Source organism: Pteropus medius, unplaced genomic scaffold (genome assembly GCF_902729225.1).
Source record: "Pteropus medius unplaced genomic scaffold, Ma_sr-lr_union100, whole genome shotgun sequence".
NCBI classification, from domain to species: Eukaryota; Metazoa; Chordata; class Mammalia; order Chiroptera; family Pteropodidae; genus Pteropus; species Pteropus medius.
The window spans coordinates 2,940,793-2,958,729 of NW_024356248.1; the positions used below are offsets into that span (position 1 = coordinate 2,940,793).

Here is a 17,937-nt window from a genome sequence, read left to right on the forward strand (position 1 = left end):
GCCGTGGGCCATGGACCACGGGTAGGGGAATGAAGTAGAGTGAAGTGGAGATGGATGTGGCTATTACCACATTGCAATGTTTCAGCGTGGAGCTCTGAGGACTCTGTGAATTCTAAAATAAGAACTTTCTATCTCATTATAAAAGTTGGTTTGTCAAAATAGGAAAGCAGAACATATCTTGTTCAACAGTTTATTTAAATAGATTTATAACTTTTATATAGACATATAGTATATGTGCTTCCACTTGTACCCTTGATCCAGTTCCCATACAAACGAGGCAGGAGCAGATCTGAGGCCATTTGAGTTCAGCTCAAAGTAACTTGTTCTGGGCCGTATCTCCTGATGACCCTGGGAGCCCATAGGACTTTGTCTCGCTCTGCCGATAAGCCTAGAAGGACTTGGCCATACTAGACTATATATTGGTGCTTGGCTCATTCCTCAATATTTACCTTTGGTAGACCCAAGGTGGTTCCTTCCAGCAAATATTTGAAGACCTCTTATGTAGTAGGCATTTTGAATGGTGCAGTAGGAGAAACGACAGTGGACAGGAAAGACTCACCCTTGTCTCCGAGGAGCTCACAGTCCGGCGAGGTGACACACATTAAACAAACGTAGGTAAGAAGTAATTCTACAAGTAGCTAATTGCAATTCTCACAAGTGCTACAAAGCAAAGTACAGAGGGCCAAGAGAATAGATAACAACAGGGGGACAGAACCAGGTCTGGGGGTGCAGAGAGAACATCCCTGAGGGAGTGGTAGTTAAGCTGAAGGATGAGCAGGCCATTTGAGGGGACAGGAAGCAGCATCACCTGAAAGGAAACACTCAAGAGAGGACAGCAAGGCATGTGACTAAGCCTTGAAGTGGGAAGGAACTTGACGCAATAGAAGAATCGAAAAAAAATGAGTCTGGAGCATAATGTACAAGAGAGTAAAATAATGCTACAGAGACAGGCAAGGGTGAGCAGTACAGGTGCTTAGAGATCACATTTAAAATATGGAGTTTTAGTCAAAGTGCAAAGGAAGGCTTCGAGATTTTAATCAGGAAGCAAATACTCAGAAATATGGTTTGGAAGATCACTGTAGGTGTGAAACTGAGTGCTTAGAGACCAAAGAGTCATAGATATATTTTCAAGTATATGAGGATTTGAATAACTTTATAAAAACATTACCAGGTCAGTAAAATATCTCTTCTGCAGAAAAATTCAAAACTGATTTTTCCATAGATTAAAAGTTGTAGGGTACGGTGTATCAAACTGGATTCCCTGAGAACTCCTGGAGGGGGTCCATGTAGTAACCCCGCCTGGGAAATGATGCTCTAGGAGTTAGATGCGGAAGGACTCGGAGGGGGGTCCAAGGGGCCAAGACAAAAATCTGGAAGTTATTGTGGGGGTGCAGAAATTATGGTAATTTAGACTAGAACAGTGGCAGTAAAGACTGAGAGAAACAGACTGGTTCCAGAAGGTAGAATATTTGACACTTGTGGTTGATTAGATCAACAATTGAGGGAGACAGAGGTACCAGGCTTGATAACCAGACTTTGGGTAGATACAACTGAGCTGATGGTTACTAGCAAGATAATGAGAGTTAACAATTATGTACTGCCTGTTATGTACTAGGACTATTCTAAGCACCCTAATGGTAACTTATCAAATTCTCACAAAATCTGAGGTGAGAACTATTATCATCTACATTTTACTGATAAGGAAATTGAGACTCGCAGAGGTTAAGGAACTTACTTAAGGCTGTTGGCTGGTCTGTAGCCAGGACCATGGCCAGTAAACCTGCCTTCTCAGGATCCAACAAAGAAATGACAGTCAGGAAAGAAAATTTGAGTTGGCTGATTCTGTGCTTTAGCTTGTATGAATGAATATAAGTCTGTTTTCCTGGGTGCGTCTTTTCAATCCAGCCCTCTTCTGGTGGTTCACAGTCTCCTACCTGGAGCCCAAAGCTCCTGTAAAGAAACTTTTGTCCATGGATGGCTGCTAAATTTATTGTTTCTGCGGGGGAGTGGGATGTGAGCAAGGGGTCGCCATCTTGCTGACCCAGAGCAAACACATTAAAACTAAACTGATGGTATTTGGTAATAGTTCTTAGAAAAATTATGATAGACAACGCTTCTCACATGTAGCATGTGGCATCTTTCCTTTCATGAAAAAAAATCCACATTTGATGTAGATCTCTGTGGTTTTCTTCCTGGGCTAGGAACTCTCAGGGTATCTGTTTTAGGAGAAAATCATAGGCCAATAGTCACTCTGCCAAAGACCCTTCTGTGTACTAGTCTCCCCCATCCTGCCTGCCCCAGTTTCAGACTTAGTACTTCTACTTCCATTTTTTATATGTTGCAAGCCCTTTCCCCATCAAATCTGATCTCGCAGGAGACATAAGTAAAAATAACCAAAGTGGATTGGAAAAGAGAAAATTATGACCGAAAACATTCATTCACCTAATTTATTTTCATTGGGCTGAAGGCAAGTATGAAATGTTGGGATATCTCTGAAAATTAGGATAGAAAACAGAGAAAAATGATTTCTTCATTCTCCCTGACCATACTTTTCACATCATCTTCCTGGTTTGTTATATTACTCACAGAAACACACTTGACCCCACCTCCTGATATTGCTCAATATTTGCTTGAGTGAAAGAGACTGAGGCAAGCTAAAGGAGAAGTTCACATTACCTTCTGTCCACCACCTGCTAAAAAGCCAGGCCAGCCAAGTCCTCGCCATTCCATTGTGCTGTTAGAGAGATGGGACAATCACACCAGCTGCCCCTAGTGGGGCTCCTACCGTTTGCCCTTATTCCAAGCCAACTATGCACCATCTGTGGTGAGTATGCTTTGGGGTAAAATTACTCTCGTGCGATAGTCTCCTGATGGTTAGTGACAGGGACTTTGTATATAGCGCTATCTGAGAAAAGACCTTATTTCAGTTCTATATGTAGTTGGACTCTATGAGTAATGTGAAGGGTGGCAGGAGGTGGTAAAGAAAGTTCCACAGTGTATGTCATTTTGAAAGGGACCATAATCAACATTAACTTGCCTAAAACTTCCTATGCTCAGATCCTCTCTACCATGGAAACACTGCTAAGTAACTGTCTATTCTTGTTCATTTTCAATGACAGAAAATTCATGACCCCGGAAAAACTTCAAGATCGTGAAAAGTTATCTTTTAATTTTGAGATACAATCTATTTTCTGAAGTTCAATCCATGGGTTTTGTAACTACACAGAAAAAAAATAATGTTAATAATCCCTTTCAAATAATGAAAACTGCTCTCCTGTTGTTGTTGAGTTTAGATGTCCCAAGCTACACATCTCCTTCCCTTCACTCTTCTCCAGGGGCCTTAGGTACAAGCCCCATCATCCCTCTTCTGGCTATAGAATCCAGAGATTATGTGATTGTATTAAAAAATAGCAAGTAAGAGAAAGAAAAACTGGGTTCACGTCTAGTCTGAACCCTTAGTAGCTGAATGATCTAATGTTTCTGAATTTCTTTAGCTTCATTTATATGGAGGACAATTGGGGAAGGGTGTTGAAGCAGGCGATTTCTTTAAGATCTGATGTAGCTCCCAGGTGCGTGATTTCTTCATGTAAGTATTTACCCTGGAATTGAGTTCAAAGATGACTATGTGGTGGTGCCATCTGTAGCTACATTGTCCTGGTATGCTGTAGCCTGCAAGAAGAGATCAATACCACAGCAGAAAGACTTGTATTCACACAAGCTAAAGCACAGAATCTGCTAACTTTAATTTTATTTCCTGGCTTGTCATTTCCTCTATTGTATCCTAAGAGTAGGGGGCCTCTATTGAGGTTCTGAAGTTCAATTCACTGCACAAAATAATTAACTCTGTCTTCAGTGGTCAAGGAAGCTGTCTGCGCCATATGTATAACTAAATATTTTAATATCACCCATTCCCAGCCTTAATATTTTCTCTGTGTGTTCCTTATTTCCTCCTACCGCTGCCACAGAGGTAAGCAAAGAAAATCACTCCCGTCTGAACCCTCTGATAAACACAATGATCAATTCAAAATATACCAGAGGAATCCAAGTCGCCAATGTCCTGTTGTCCCTCAGACTTGTTGGGATCCAGGACCAAAGCTTAGAACAACAGCTGATCCAACAAGTCAAAGACAACGAGGGACAGAAAGGTGAGTGCCTATATTCTCTGCAGTGAGTCCTAAAAATTGTATGTCCAAGGTATGCCTGCTATATCTAGCTTTAACTTGAAGTGACAGAAATGTACCTCAAAATATCAGTCCCCTGGCACTTACTCTGGAGCTAGGCCGTACATTTTTTGGGTCCTGAAAACCATTTTCCTTCAAGAAGTCGCAAGGAAAAATAAAAGGAATTATAGACTCTTATCCATTAAGACTGTCCTATAAGCTAGCTGAGTTCACAACCAGACAAAGATGCGAACCACAACTAAGAAACTTGACGACAGAGAGAAAACCATATAATAAGAGAGGTGTGGCCTGGGTTCGAGTCCAGCCTCCACCTTGGGGCTTTCATGTCAACACTGAGCCTCAGCTTTCTAATTAATATCAGGGGAAAAGGAAGCTACACCTACCTCCCTCTTATTATAAGAATTATGAAAAACCGGAGAGTTTTGATATTCTATAAGGCGGAATGTCAAAGTCAATTATTACTATCCCTGTAAGATGGCATCTACGAAAAGAGGAAATCCCAAGATTTTATTATTTATCTACTTTTCTTCTTGTTTTTTAATCTTTATAAGGATTTCATGATTCCCAAAAGAGCCCATGATTTCATGAGAAAGACTAACGTCTAGCTTGCATTTTTACTGTACTGCTAGAAAAGACTCTGCTTGGGGAATAAAGACGAGAACAATAAAAGATTAGTATAGAGAGGAACAAAAGAAAGAAGTCACAGGCACCATAAGTCACAAGGAAGACAGGAGGCCCCCCCAAGATCACAGGCATGTACCTTGTTAAATTTGAATACTTTTCTTTTCAGGGTCCAATTTAACCTCGGGACAGCTTGCCTTGGTTATACTGGCTTTGGGGACATGTCAAAACTCCAATGAAACATTCACGTATTCTCACTTAGTCAGCCAACTAGAAAAGAAATTCCAAGCAGAAATCGAAAACATGGGTGAGAATCAAATGTTCAGAGACCCTGGACAACCCCGCCTTCTCCTCTGCTGATTCAGAACTGTCTGGTTTCCCTCCACTCTTTCCTTCTCTTCTTCATTTCCTTCATCTCACTCTATCTTCGTAGATCACCTTCACTTCTTGCTGCTTTCACCAGGACCTTGAATTTTGTTTTCAAATAAGATCAACCGAGAGTTGACCCTACATCAAGCACTACCCTATACATGATGATGAACACACACACACACACACACACACACGCGTGCGCACGCGCGAAACAGTTTTCTAGTCCCCCAGAAGTTTGCTTTGTAAACAAATAATGAATTACCCAGGAAACAGCCGAGCAATACAAGACACGGTGTCATAGTACCAAAGCATACACTACTAGTATAAGAGCCAAAGATGGCCAGAAGTACTTTCTCACTGAGAAAAATAGGTTAACCATCATGGTATTGAGTGAGGTGCACTGTTATTATTTCAACTCCTCCCTAATATTCTATTATTCGTTAAGTCTCTCCTCTCCCATCTTCCCTTGAGATGACCTCTATTTCCTTCACTTCTACATATACTTTCAACATGTTACTATTGAAAGTGCAAGAGGCATGGTGGTGGGAAATCTGTGTTCTAGTCCTGTAACCACCCGAATATCGGGATAGTATTTTAATCTCTTTCATGCCAGATCTTCTCAGGGATAAAATAAAAGGAGTTGAGTTGAATTTGGTGGCTCTTAAGAGCCTTTAAATTTCTCAAGTTTGCTGATTCTGTGAGTGATCTCCCCCCTTTCTATCACTCACCTCTGCTTAAACATAGAGAAACGGGAATAGAGCGAGCAGGAAAAGATTGCAAATGGATCCCTCCAGTACCACTTACATGAGTAAGATATTTCTTTTCTCTCTGCTAGGAGTACATGATGGCAATCCACTGACTAATTACTACCAGCTCAGCCTGGACGTTTTGGCCTTGTGTCTGTTCAATGGGAGCTACTCGATCACCGAAGTTACTAAACGCTTCACTCCTGAAGATAAAAACTTCTCTTTTGGTGGTCGGTTCTCAGTAGGTGAGTCATTAAACCCAATTCCCTTGGTAGAAAGGACATGGTTAGCAGTAGCTCTTGCCCTAGGATTTTTTCCTGCCAGGAAGCACTTAGATTTTTTTTCTAGCCTGTCTACCCTAGTTTCCTCGGAAGAGAATTTTCTTTTTGAGAAGACTGGATATTGCATGGCAGTCAAGTCTCTTTCTACATGTGTAAGACCTGGTTCCTAGCTTAGCTCTTATTTGAGTCATATAACCAATGGATTTTTATCTCTTGACTTTATTTTCCCATCTGTAAAATAAGGATAGTTCATGAGAATCTTCATATAGGACATTTTAGGAAGTATAAGTGTTAGGGAAAGAGAATAAAGTGGAATTCATTTATCTCAACCCCTGCCTCTTTCTCAGTTTATTGGAACCATTTGGATGTGTAAGTTTACTTGAATGACACAACCTCTCCGGGTGACAAGGCCCAATATTTTGATCAATAAAGTATGTATTCACAATGGGGAAAGACCAGAAATTTTCCACTGGGTCAGCTTACACATCCAAAAAGAAGTCTCCTCTAGACAGCTAGTATTGGTGCTCAGCCCCTATGGATCCAGATACACAATCTCATCTTTCTCCAAGAAGCTCAAGGAGAATCATTCAGTATCTCTAGGTAGTAAGGAAAATGTGAGATTTCTCCTAATCCTTTTCTTATGAGAGAGGGAAGTCACCATGCCTAAGAAACTTAGGGGGAACCAAGTAACAAGCCAGGAAAAAAAGATCTTATTCTCTCATCTTCCAATCTCTTGCCTCATCATTTTCCCTCTTAAGAAGGTTTATTGGGAAATAATTCTCTTGAGTGCTATTTTCTAATCAGTCTAATGAAAACCTTGAAACATGACAAAGACATATTTTGTTTGGTGTATCATCCTGCGTTTTTTCTCAATTCCTTTGCTAATATGGCTGAACGATGAAAAAAATGAGAAAACCCAAGATGAAAAAGTGGAAGACAGTTAGTGTGTAAGCACCTACAACTCCATGTGTGTTTCTATAACTAAGATATGAGTCATTAAGTACGAGGCACATGGCTACTTAACTTAAGGAAAGAGTCTTGGAATATTCGAGTGGTTAATGCTGGAGGGATGATTGCTGGATTTTGAAACCCTTCTCTCCCATCATCAACTAGCATGATTAGCCATCCTAGTTTGCCTGGATCTGTTACTCTTTTAGCACTAAAATCCCACATATCAGGAACCCCATCAGTTCTGGCCAAAGTGGGATGTTTTGTCATTCTACCACCAAGGTTTTGTTCCTTGACAGATACTGGTGCAATGGCTGTCTTGGCTTTGACCTGTGTGAAGAGAAGAATAATAAACGAGAAGATTGAAGCAGACGAAGAGGATTTAAATCGTATCAATAATCATACAGAGCTACTGGTGAAAAAGATTCTGTCTGAGAAAAAAGAAAACGGTCTCATTGGAAACACTTTTAGTACAGGAGAAGCTATGCAGGTAAGTCAGAGGATAAAACAGGAGTTGAGAAGGGAGTCATGGGAGAAAGTAGTATCTTTATCCTTTCTTATTGGTCTCCCAAGATCTTATTGTTCATTCTGTTCCTGTCTTACCTTTGATTTCACTCATATGATTCCACTCCTCTGCGTGAAATGTATTCTCCTCACCTTCAATCTTTACCTTCCCATATCCAATGCTTCTATGAAGCTTCTCTTGACTACAATTTACTTAAGAAATTCTAGAGTCTACTACAACTACAATCTGTCTTTCTATCACATGTAATTTCACACTTTATCACATACCACTGTTTTGTGCTTTCATCCTACCTTCCAAATCAATTACTGCTGTAGAAGTGGAGTGACGATAACAGCAGGTCGTATTTATTGACATTAACTCATTAACGCATACATAATGAAGAAAGAATTATTACCACCATTTTCTATAATAAGAGCGTGAGTCATGGAGAATCAGTAACTTGCCTAATATTACAACGCCAGAAAGTGATGCAGACAGGGATGGGACCTAACCAGTTGGTTTCAAAACTCACACTCAGCACCTATACTGTCCTGTCTATGTTCCTCAAAGTCTGGGACTTTATTCCTGCACCGATTTACCCCACCGTACAGGGCTGGATACAAGAAGAGATGAAGGAAAGTTTACAGAAAAAAACATTTCGCCGAATCTTTAATATGAATAGGGATTTGCCAGGCTGACTCAGGAAGAGAGAAGGGATGGAGAATAAACAAGGACAAAGACCAAAGGCACCAAAGAACATTACACATTTTAGGGCGATTGAGGTGAGGTCAGCATTGGGTCCTTGGGAAAAATTACTAGACAAGGCTGGTGCCGTAGGCAGGGATCCAATCGTAAAGTTGTTTGTATTGTTGTTGCTATCCGTGTTGTCTGCCTTGCTAAGTTCCAGTTTTATAAAACAGTAGCTTCTCATCCTGACTGCACATCTGAATCACCAGGAAGAGCTTTTAGAAAAGACTCATGCTTAGGCTCTACGCCAGCCAGTTAATACAGAAATTTAGGGGTGGAGCATGAGCCTTGGTCTTATTTAAAAGCCCCACAGATATTAATTCACAGCAGGACCAAGAGCTTCCTGACCACAAGACAGTTTTTAAGAGATCTCATATGATCAGTTTAGTTTTTTTTTTTTTTTAATAACCTACAAATGCTTACAGACTACTTGGTTAACCTTAAGAGTCTTCAAGTAAAGATGAAAATGGAGGCGGGGGTGAGGGGGAGGACTGCTCTTTCCTGAGAAACTACACAGCAACGCCTTCAAGTCTGACACATTTTACTCCTTGTCCTGCTCACTCTAACACCTACCCCATAATTCTGCCCTTTCGATCCAGTTTACATCTGCTGCCTGGACAGTTCCTGTTCAGAAACTTTATTAAACATCCCACTGCCCAGCAAATAATGTTCGATGCTGCACCCTGAAATTCAAGGGTCTACCAGTCTGGCCCCGACCCTCTCCAGATTGTTCTTCCACGTGGCCCTGACTCTGTCCAGGCAAAGAGAATTCTTGGGGCTTTTGCTAAAACGCAGATACTCGCGGCACGACCAGGCCACGCCCACCCTAGCCACTCCCACTTGAGCACCTTCAGTCATTCTCCCATCGCGTCACCTAATGAAGTGCCGCCATGCCGTCAGGTCACATTGTAAGGCCAGCCTCAAGTACTGCCCCTGCCACCAGACCCTTCCTCAGTCCCACTAGATGTGTAGAGTTCTTCCTCTTTGCAAGGCTGCCCCACTGGAGCTTCTCTTAGAGCATTCACCTGCGAGGTTCCTTTTCCAACAGTTTGTCTGTTAACGATATTGAGGGAGTACCTCCTATGTGACCAGCATTGTTTCAAGGCTGGGGATACGAGAGCGCATGTGGCAGACAGAGCCTGTTCTCACTGGTGTTAGTAGTTTGTGATACTACGTAATTCCCCACCTCCCCACCCAAAATAGTTCATAAGCTTCTTGATGTCAGGAAAGGTATCTTAGTCATCTAAGATGCCTCTTGTGTAGTCAATGTTCAATAAATATTTACTGAATTCCTTAGAGGTAGGCAGTCCCCTTATTTGAAGTTTTTCTCATTCATTCTTTCTCTCTCTCTCTCTCTCTCTCTCTCTCTCTCTCTCTCTCTCTCTCTCTTCTCATTAGGCTCTGTTTGTCTCATCAAAATATTACAACGAAGGTGACTGGAATTGCCAACAAACTCTGGACATGGTGCTCCAGGAAATTTCTCGGGGAGCATTCCGTACACCAACTGCTGCAGCCCAGATCTTACCTGCCCTGATGGGAAAGACCTACCTGGACATCAACAAAAATTCTTTTTGTGTCAATGGTTCAGGTATAGCACTAAAGAGCAGACTGTTTTTGCCTTTCGACATAACACCCAGAGCACATGAGATTTAGATGTCTTTAGGCACCAAAAGTTACCAGATAAAGCTCTAAAGCATCACAGTTCCTAGAGAGAGCTCAGTCCTTGATATATGTGTCATCACAGATTGGAACCACCTGAGGATTTGTTCTTAACAAGGTAGTAGATGTTGTTCTTGGCTCAAACACCGATAAACACAGTGGACTTGGTTAGATGATGGCTATCTCCAAAGGGATGTTTTCTGATTGCTGGATACAGCGAGATGGTCTGAGCATCCTCCCCATCCTACACAAAATACGGTGTCTCTGACTTTCCATTAAGCACAGTGAGTGATTCCTCAGGAAATAAGACGTCTGTGTGGAAAGAATGTGGCAGTATCGTAAGAAACCACAGCCTGAATCATTGATACAAACAACTGATTTTGCAACAAGGTATAAAGAAAGGAGACTTCTTCTATCTCATTCATTCCTGGTTCAGTCGCTGACAGGTTTAGAGACCCTGGACAAAATGTTAAACCTCTAAACTTCAGTTTTCTAGTGTAAGAAATGCAAATGATTATAATATCTAACTTAGGTTTTTATGAGGACTAAAGTAGTTCATGTAAAATGAATAGTACTGTGCCTAGCACATAATATTTTTCAATAAATGTTAAGATATAAAAAGGCAAATACAAAAAGGAAGCATTATTGTACGCTGTACCAAAGGGGGAAAAATCAGGGGGCTCTGTGAGAAACGAGAGACGGGTGACTAAACAGCTTAAAGAACAGAGAGGTGAGACAAGCGTTTACAAGGCAGTGAGTACAGAGTTTTAATTTCTGCTTTAGTCACATGAGGTCTGCCCCTTGATTGATGACATTTGTTCCCTGTAGAAAATCCCTCACCGCATAAAAAAATGGAGTCCATGGATAGGGGCTGGATGAGTGTGCAACTCTAACAGCATTTTTATTGTTCCAAATAAGAATGCTTCTCTGCCTTTCTGTCTGTGCCAGGTAACTTCAGCATCTCCATTCATGAGCCTGTATCTGTGGCATCTACTAGCTCATCCTCATATATTTCAGTCCATTATTCTGTGAAAATCAATGAAACATATCCCACCAAAGTCACTGTGCTGAATGGCTCTGTTTTCCTCGATGTCATGGAGGAAGCTCGGAAAATAAATGAGGCTGCATTTTGGTATGTCTATATATAACCTAAAGGTAAGGTTATTGGTGTGATTTTGAAAGACTCAGTAAAAATACCTCTGCACGTGAAAACAAGTACATTTAAACACTTCTTAATCAGTATGTTTGTTGTCCATCTACATCTCATGGCAGGGGTCAAAAAATAGAGGTGAGACTTTGTATCTTATAGCATATAACAGGTATTAAATTAATATTCACTTAATAGGTGAATAAGTCCCAGGGATCTCTCTTCAGTCAGTAAAACTTCAATAAATAGAACTTTTATGTCAGACATTCTGTGTCTAAAACAAGTGCTCTTAACAATTTTTTAATTACTGATCCCTCTGAAAATCAGATGAGTGGGTTGCTCATCCCAGTAAAATGAACATACACACAAACATCATTTAAATCAGAGATCTCTCAAACACCCAGGAGACTCTCTGTGCCCCACTCCTGCTTCCAGGAGCGTTAGGGGACCCTTAGATTAATAAGATTCCCTGGCCTAGCGAGGTCAAATATTAAAATTAAGATACTGACTTTGTCTCTAAAAAATATGGTTATTTTGGATTCTTAAATCTGACAATTGTTTATTGTGTCAAATAACACAATATTGTGTCTATAATATAAAATCTTACATGATGCTACAGAGAAAAACCTATCAATGAAAATATCTGTGTGTACATACATTTTATCTTATAAATGTACATATATAATTATAAAGGCTCCTTTCACGTGCTCCCAGGAAGAGAAATGTGACTAAAGAATGTGAAACAGACATTGACCATGTCCCTTTTTAATAAACACATATGAAATACTAAATGATTCTTTCCTGTGTCTCTTTCTTAAGAGAAAACCTACTAAATTATGGCTTATGGCACTGTAGGACATCAGGTTAACACTTTCACCTACCATTTTAGTATCTTTGTCAGTTACTCTCTTGGGGTAGAAGATCAGAAGTTGTTGACTGCAAAGTGTCTCCTGTGGCAGGAGGGAGGAACAGAAACCATGGGCATCATTTCTCTAATTTAGCATGAATTGTGGAGTGCCTGCACAGAATCATCTGCAGTGTTTATAATATATGCAGATTCCTGGTCTCAGCCCAGACCTATAGAATCAAAGTCTCTGAGAATAGGGCCAGGAAATATGCATTTTGTGGGGGGGCGGGGGGTGTAATATCTTCAAGTGATTCCTAGGTACATTGCTTTTGAAAATTCTAAGTTCCTGTAACCCATTCGCTGTCCCCACAGTTTCACAGTGGTGGAGAGCTCTTGGGGCCCCTACGTCACCTCTGTTCAGGGCTTGAAGGCCAACAGTAATGACAGAACCTACTGGGAACTCCTGAGTGAAGGAAAACCACTGAGCCAAGGTAAGGGAGAGTGTGCCCAAAGCCCCACGGTGTGAAAATGCCCAGAGCATCCGGATGTGTGAGCTTCCGTGGAGAATGTGCCCAGGAACTGGGACAGTGATATCCATCACTTAGTGGCTGGGTGGTCAAATCACTGGACCGACTTCTCCTTCTTCCTGTTCAGGAGTTGGTAGTTACGTTGTCCATGATGGGGAAAATTTGGAGGTTCGCTGGAGCAAGTACTAATCCACTCAGACCTTCCTCAGCTGGATCTAAGTCTCACGAAGTAGAATTCCACATGGAGACTGACCTCATGTCTTCTCTTTCATCTGTCTCGATTGCAACAGGGGAGTCAGTAACCGCCTTTTCTTTGCATGTTCAATAAATATCAACGACTGTACAAAAAGAGCATGTTCTAATCATTTCATTTTAAAAGGATACTATTATTATTATTGGAGGGAAGACCACCTCGGGAGGGTGTGACATGAAAGAGATGAGACCACCTTTCTAATAAGCCGAGTTCTACTCAAGTTCTACCCTGCTCGCCATCTGGGTGACCTTGGGAGACTGGGGAAAATGGAGATAAGGTTCTAGGTCTCATGTGGCAGCCACGAGCGTCGAGATCAAGTAGGGAGACTGAGCTCTGTGAAATCCAGATGCAAGGGACATATGGAGTGAGCCTCAGGACCGCATACGGTGGGTAGAGAGGAAAACACTGCTCTGCTCCAAGTGGGAAATGTCAGGTGTACACATAAAAGTCAGTCTTCGAAGTTTGAGCAAAAACATCCCCTCCTCCAGCCATCTCCCTTGGATCCCACTTGTTCTTCTCCCACATTTATTTTCCTTTTACTTCCCCATAAAAATCACCCTGATAGTCACGTCATCGGAACCTACATGAAAAATATCACCTCTGATGTTTATTTCAGCAGAATTCACATTAAAAAAAAAAAAGTTGAATCCTATCTCAGCAACGTGAGCTGGGCTACACATTATACTGAGGATCTGAGCTCCCTGAACATCTAGTCATGAACCAGACAGGCCGTTACGGGGCCAAAGGGCAAAAGGTGCTTCAGATGAAGCATAAAAGTCACCCATTTAAAGCAACCCCCAAAAGGAAAATGCCTTGAGGTAGAATGAGCTGAATTATTTTAGCAGCGTCTTTCTCGTTTCTCCAGTGATTTCTCGATGATTTTAGCATCCTCCCCTCCACCAGCAACTCTCTGCTTCGTACTCAGGGTTTGAACCTTCTTCCTACACACTGCTTTCTGGTACTCGTCCTAGATTCGCAGGGTCGGCCCTGCTCGGGCCTCCATTAACTAGGTGTGACAGACGTCCTCATAACCAGACAGCAACGGATTCTGTCCTCCTGGTTCTGTGTCGCATCTTGAAAGCTAAGTCAGAGGTGAGGGGAAGCATGTCATCCCTTCCAGAACTCCATGGTGCATGGTTAGCATGAGGTAGCAGCTGTCAGATCCATTTGTAGACTATACAGTCTATGTGAAATTGAAGCATAATGGTTTCAGATGACGGATATGCAAAATGTTAGAAATGACATTTCTATCCATAATAAAATGGGTGGCCATACAGTTTATCATCCAATCATGACATTGTAAAGAGTGTCAGTGAACACTGTCAATAATTACATTTGAAAAAAAAAACCTGATTAAGAACTGGGACTATCAGTACACATAATCTGTTATGTCCATAAGTAAAAATAAAGAAGCTCAAGCAAAAATCTAGACACAAATATGTCAAAATAACAGAAAGTAATGACCCTGCAATTGACAAATAACAAAGTGGGAATATCGTAGGTCCCTTTGAGATCCCTAGCTCTCTATGATTCTAGCTCTCTTTCGGTAAAAGTCAATGCCAGTAAAGCACCCAATTTGTATTAGACCTATTTTTTCAAATATGGTATAAGAGATTATTCTATACTGACACGAACTCAAATAAGATGCCATCATGCATCAAAAAGTCATTTTCCTTGCAATTCTTATTTAAATTCTCCTGATTGGACCTAGCACCAAATCTCACGTGACACCACTATGCTTCCTGACGCTTTCCTGCAGCAGCATCGTTAGCTTCCGTTTCTAAGAGAGAGAACTGAGTCTCTCGCAGCCAGTGGTCTCTAAGTAGAACGTGGTAACACTGCGGTCTTTAATCTCAGAGACAGACATGAAGGCGAATGGAATCACACGCTCTTAGCATCCCACTGACGTGGGCCGGTGAAACCCAGCTCGGGCCACGCTTGCATTCTGAGAAGCTCCTCGGGCTTAAAACTGTTACAAAGTCCACACGGAGTCTGAGGGTTGCAACTTCCATCTGCTGTCAAAGAGTATTCGACACATACAAACCGTTCAGGTGTCCAAAGGGAGAATCTGGGTGCTTCGATACTAGAAAATTAGGCACAGGAAGAAACAGGCAAGCAGGCAAGCAAACAAATCAATCGATCAATCAATTAATCAACCCAGTCAATAGTTAGCCAAGGACTGTCAAAATGCAGTATGTAGTTAAGAAACATAGGGCCGCATGGTCCCTGTTCTGCAAGTTGTTTGCTAACTGAAACAACTGTGTGATAATCAGTCTTGCGACAACCATGGCCGTAAGTGGCAATTTATAAGGAAGTGTGTGTTTAAAGAGCAGGCACACCAAGATGCACGCATGGATCCTCTCAGGATGGTCAAGAGCAGGCTCTGGAACCCAAGTTCAACACCATGCTGGGTTCTCATTCCTTAGATTCTTATTGCTGCTGTGACGAATCACCACAAATGTACTGGCTTATAACGAGATAAATGTATGATCGTACAGTTCTGGACGAATAGAAGTCTGGAATGGATCTCACTGGGCTGAAATCAAAATGTCGAAAGGGCTGTGCTCTCCTAGAGGTTCTCGGGGAGATCCTGTCTCCTTGCCCTTTCCAGCTTCCGGAGGATGCCCGCAGTTCCAGGCTCACGGTCCCCGCCATCTTCAAAGCCAGCAGTTGCATTGTTCTGACCTCTGCTTCCATCATCACATCGCCTTCCCCGACCCTAACTCTCCTGCCTCCCTCCTCCTCCTGGAAGGATCGCAGAGGGCCCGCTCAGACGATCCAAGAATTCCTCCTGTCTCCAAGGCGGTTTATCAGCAACCTCGATTCCAAGTGAAGCCTTAATTCCTTTTACCACGTAACCTAACACACCCCCAGTTCCAGGGATTGGCACGTGGACGCCGTGGAGTGGAGGGGGCGTTCTTCTGCCTGCGGCTCCCTCACGTGGCATACAAGGTCCCACATCACGAAGGTCCAAACTGTCTCTCCAGTCTCTTCTCCCATCACATGCCACGTATCTGCTACACATTGCTGCGTAACGTTATCCTAAAACTTTAGTGGCTTAAAACAACATTTATTACCTCACGGTTTCTGTGGGTCAGGAATGAAGGGATTAACTGGATCCCCTGGCTCGAGGTCTCTCATGAGGCTTTGGCTGGCGCTGCCTTCATCTTAAAGCTCAACCGGGGAAGGATCTGCTTCCGAGCTCGCGCACAGGGTCATTGGCAGGATTCCTCCCTCCACGGCGGTTGGCTGGATGCGGCTCTCAGTTCTTCGCCACATGGGCTTCTCCACAACGCAGATGACGACATGGCAGCTGGCTTTAGCAAAGCGATACGTGAGAAAGGCCAAAGAGAGACTATGATGAGCAGGAGGGAGGCGGGTCTTTTGTAACCTCATCTTATCACTTTTTCTTATCACGCTCCAGAGGAAATTCCGCAGGGGGACAAACGCCAGGACACGGGAACCCAGGGCCACGTTAGAAACTGCCCGGCACACCCTAACACGTCATGAGACCACCACCATTCTGCGAGAGTGAAAGGATACTTTATAACCCACGTTTGATATTTGTTCACTAATTCATCCATTCAGAAAGTTTTCAAGCGATACCTACTGTGAGCTAGCTAGGTGGTATCTCAAGGGCTGGGGACGGAGCAGTGAACACAGTAGACAAAGCGCCTTCCCACCTGGAGGAGACACTCTAGTGGGGAAGGTCACGGACGATAAACGGACCACACACATCGTGGGACAGAGGGTGAGGAGTTAACAGCAGGTAAGGGGCACCTGTCTTATACACAATGGTCTGGGAAGGCCTCTCTTTTAGAGCAGAGACATGAGTGAAGTGACGGAGCCACCAGGAGAATGCGTGGACAGAGAATGTCCTGGGCAGAAGGGACAGCAAGGGCAAAGGTGGCCGAACGATAAGAAGTTCCATGTGGCTGGAGCAAAGTGAGTGAGAGAGAAAGTGGACGGAGGTGAGATTCGAAAGGAAAGCAGGAGATAGATCTCACAGGGCCTCGTAGGCCATTAAAAGAACTTTGAGCTTTATTCTAAGGTGGGAGCTGCTGAAGAATGTCCCCCTTGAAAGGAGCTGCTTTTACAGAGAACAAACTGATGGTTGCCAGGTGGGCAGAGGGTTGGGGGGCTGGATGGAAAAAAGTGAAGAGATTAGTCTACAGCCATGGCACATTGAACAAGCCCGATCCCGTCTGATCTCGGAAGCTAAGCAGGGTCAGGCCTGGTTAGTACTTGGATGGGAGACCACCTAGGAAGACCAGGTGCTGTTGGTGCAAAAAATAAAAAATAAGGGATTGTAAGATGACAAGGTCTTTGCAGTCTGTGAGGTCAACCAAGGGTTGCTTTGTCTAAAAAAAAAAAAAAAAAAAAAAGAAGAAGAAGAGATTAAAAAATACAAAATGCAGTTACAAAACGGTCACGGAGATGTAAAGTACAGCATAGGGAATATAGTCAACGATATCGTAATAACTGCGTATGGTGTCGGGGGTACTAGACTAATCGGGGGATCGCTTCATAAATTATAGGAATGTCTAACCACTATGCTGTATGCCCGAAACAAATATAATATTGAATGTCGACTATACCTGAAAAATAAGTTTTAATTAAAAATAAAAGGAGCTGCTTAAAATCCAGTAGTTAGAAAAAAATTAGCCCCCTCTTTATAATCTCAAGACATTTCCAGATCTCTGTTACAGTGAGGTATACTTTGCTTTATAATATATAGCTACATTTCTGAAATATGTGTATATATATATTTAATATATATGTACATATATATATATATATATATATATACTTAACACTTAATATTAATATTCATTGATCCTGTGTTTTCTAATTACTTCCTTTAAAGATAACACGTGAAGACCCGGGGCGTTTGTAACTGCTTTCATCCCCAGATAAGGAAAGTGAAATCAAACAGAACCATTTCTGGGAAACTGGTCCACCACTTGCCTAAAGCCAAAGAACTTCAAAGAGCCGAGGCTGGACCCCAGGTCATGTCAACTCCATTAATCGCAAGTCACCTGGCAGCTCCCCACCTGAGAGCCCCAAAGGGCATATGGTAAAGCTCGTTCCTCAAACCATAAA

General features: G+C 42.3%; 1 protein-coding gene and 1 pseudogene across 1 annotated transcript; both read left to right on the forward strand.

Moving 5' to 3' along the window:
* Positions 1 to 2,682: 2,682 nt before the first annotated feature.
* Positions 2,683 to 12,920, forward strand: TCN1 (transcobalamin 1). Its single transcript, XM_039860174.1, has 9 exons — positions 2,683 to 2,824; positions 3,966 to 4,145; positions 4,972 to 5,109; positions 6,010 to 6,165; positions 7,449 to 7,639; positions 9,800 to 9,989; positions 11,009 to 11,192; positions 12,427 to 12,545; positions 12,709 to 12,920. The coding sequence occupies exons 1-9, from the start codon at positions 2,746 to 2,748 to the stop codon at positions 12,768 to 12,770; spliced, it is 1,299 nt and encodes a 432-aa protein (XP_039716108.1). The 5' UTR covers positions 2,683 to 2,745; the 3' UTR covers positions 12,771 to 12,920.
* Positions 12,921 to 17,001: 4,081 nt separating this feature from the next.
* On the forward strand, positions 17,002 to 17,120 carry LOC120600921 (uncharacterized; annotated as a pseudogene).
* The last annotated feature ends 817 nt before the right edge of the window (positions 17,121 to 17,937 follow it).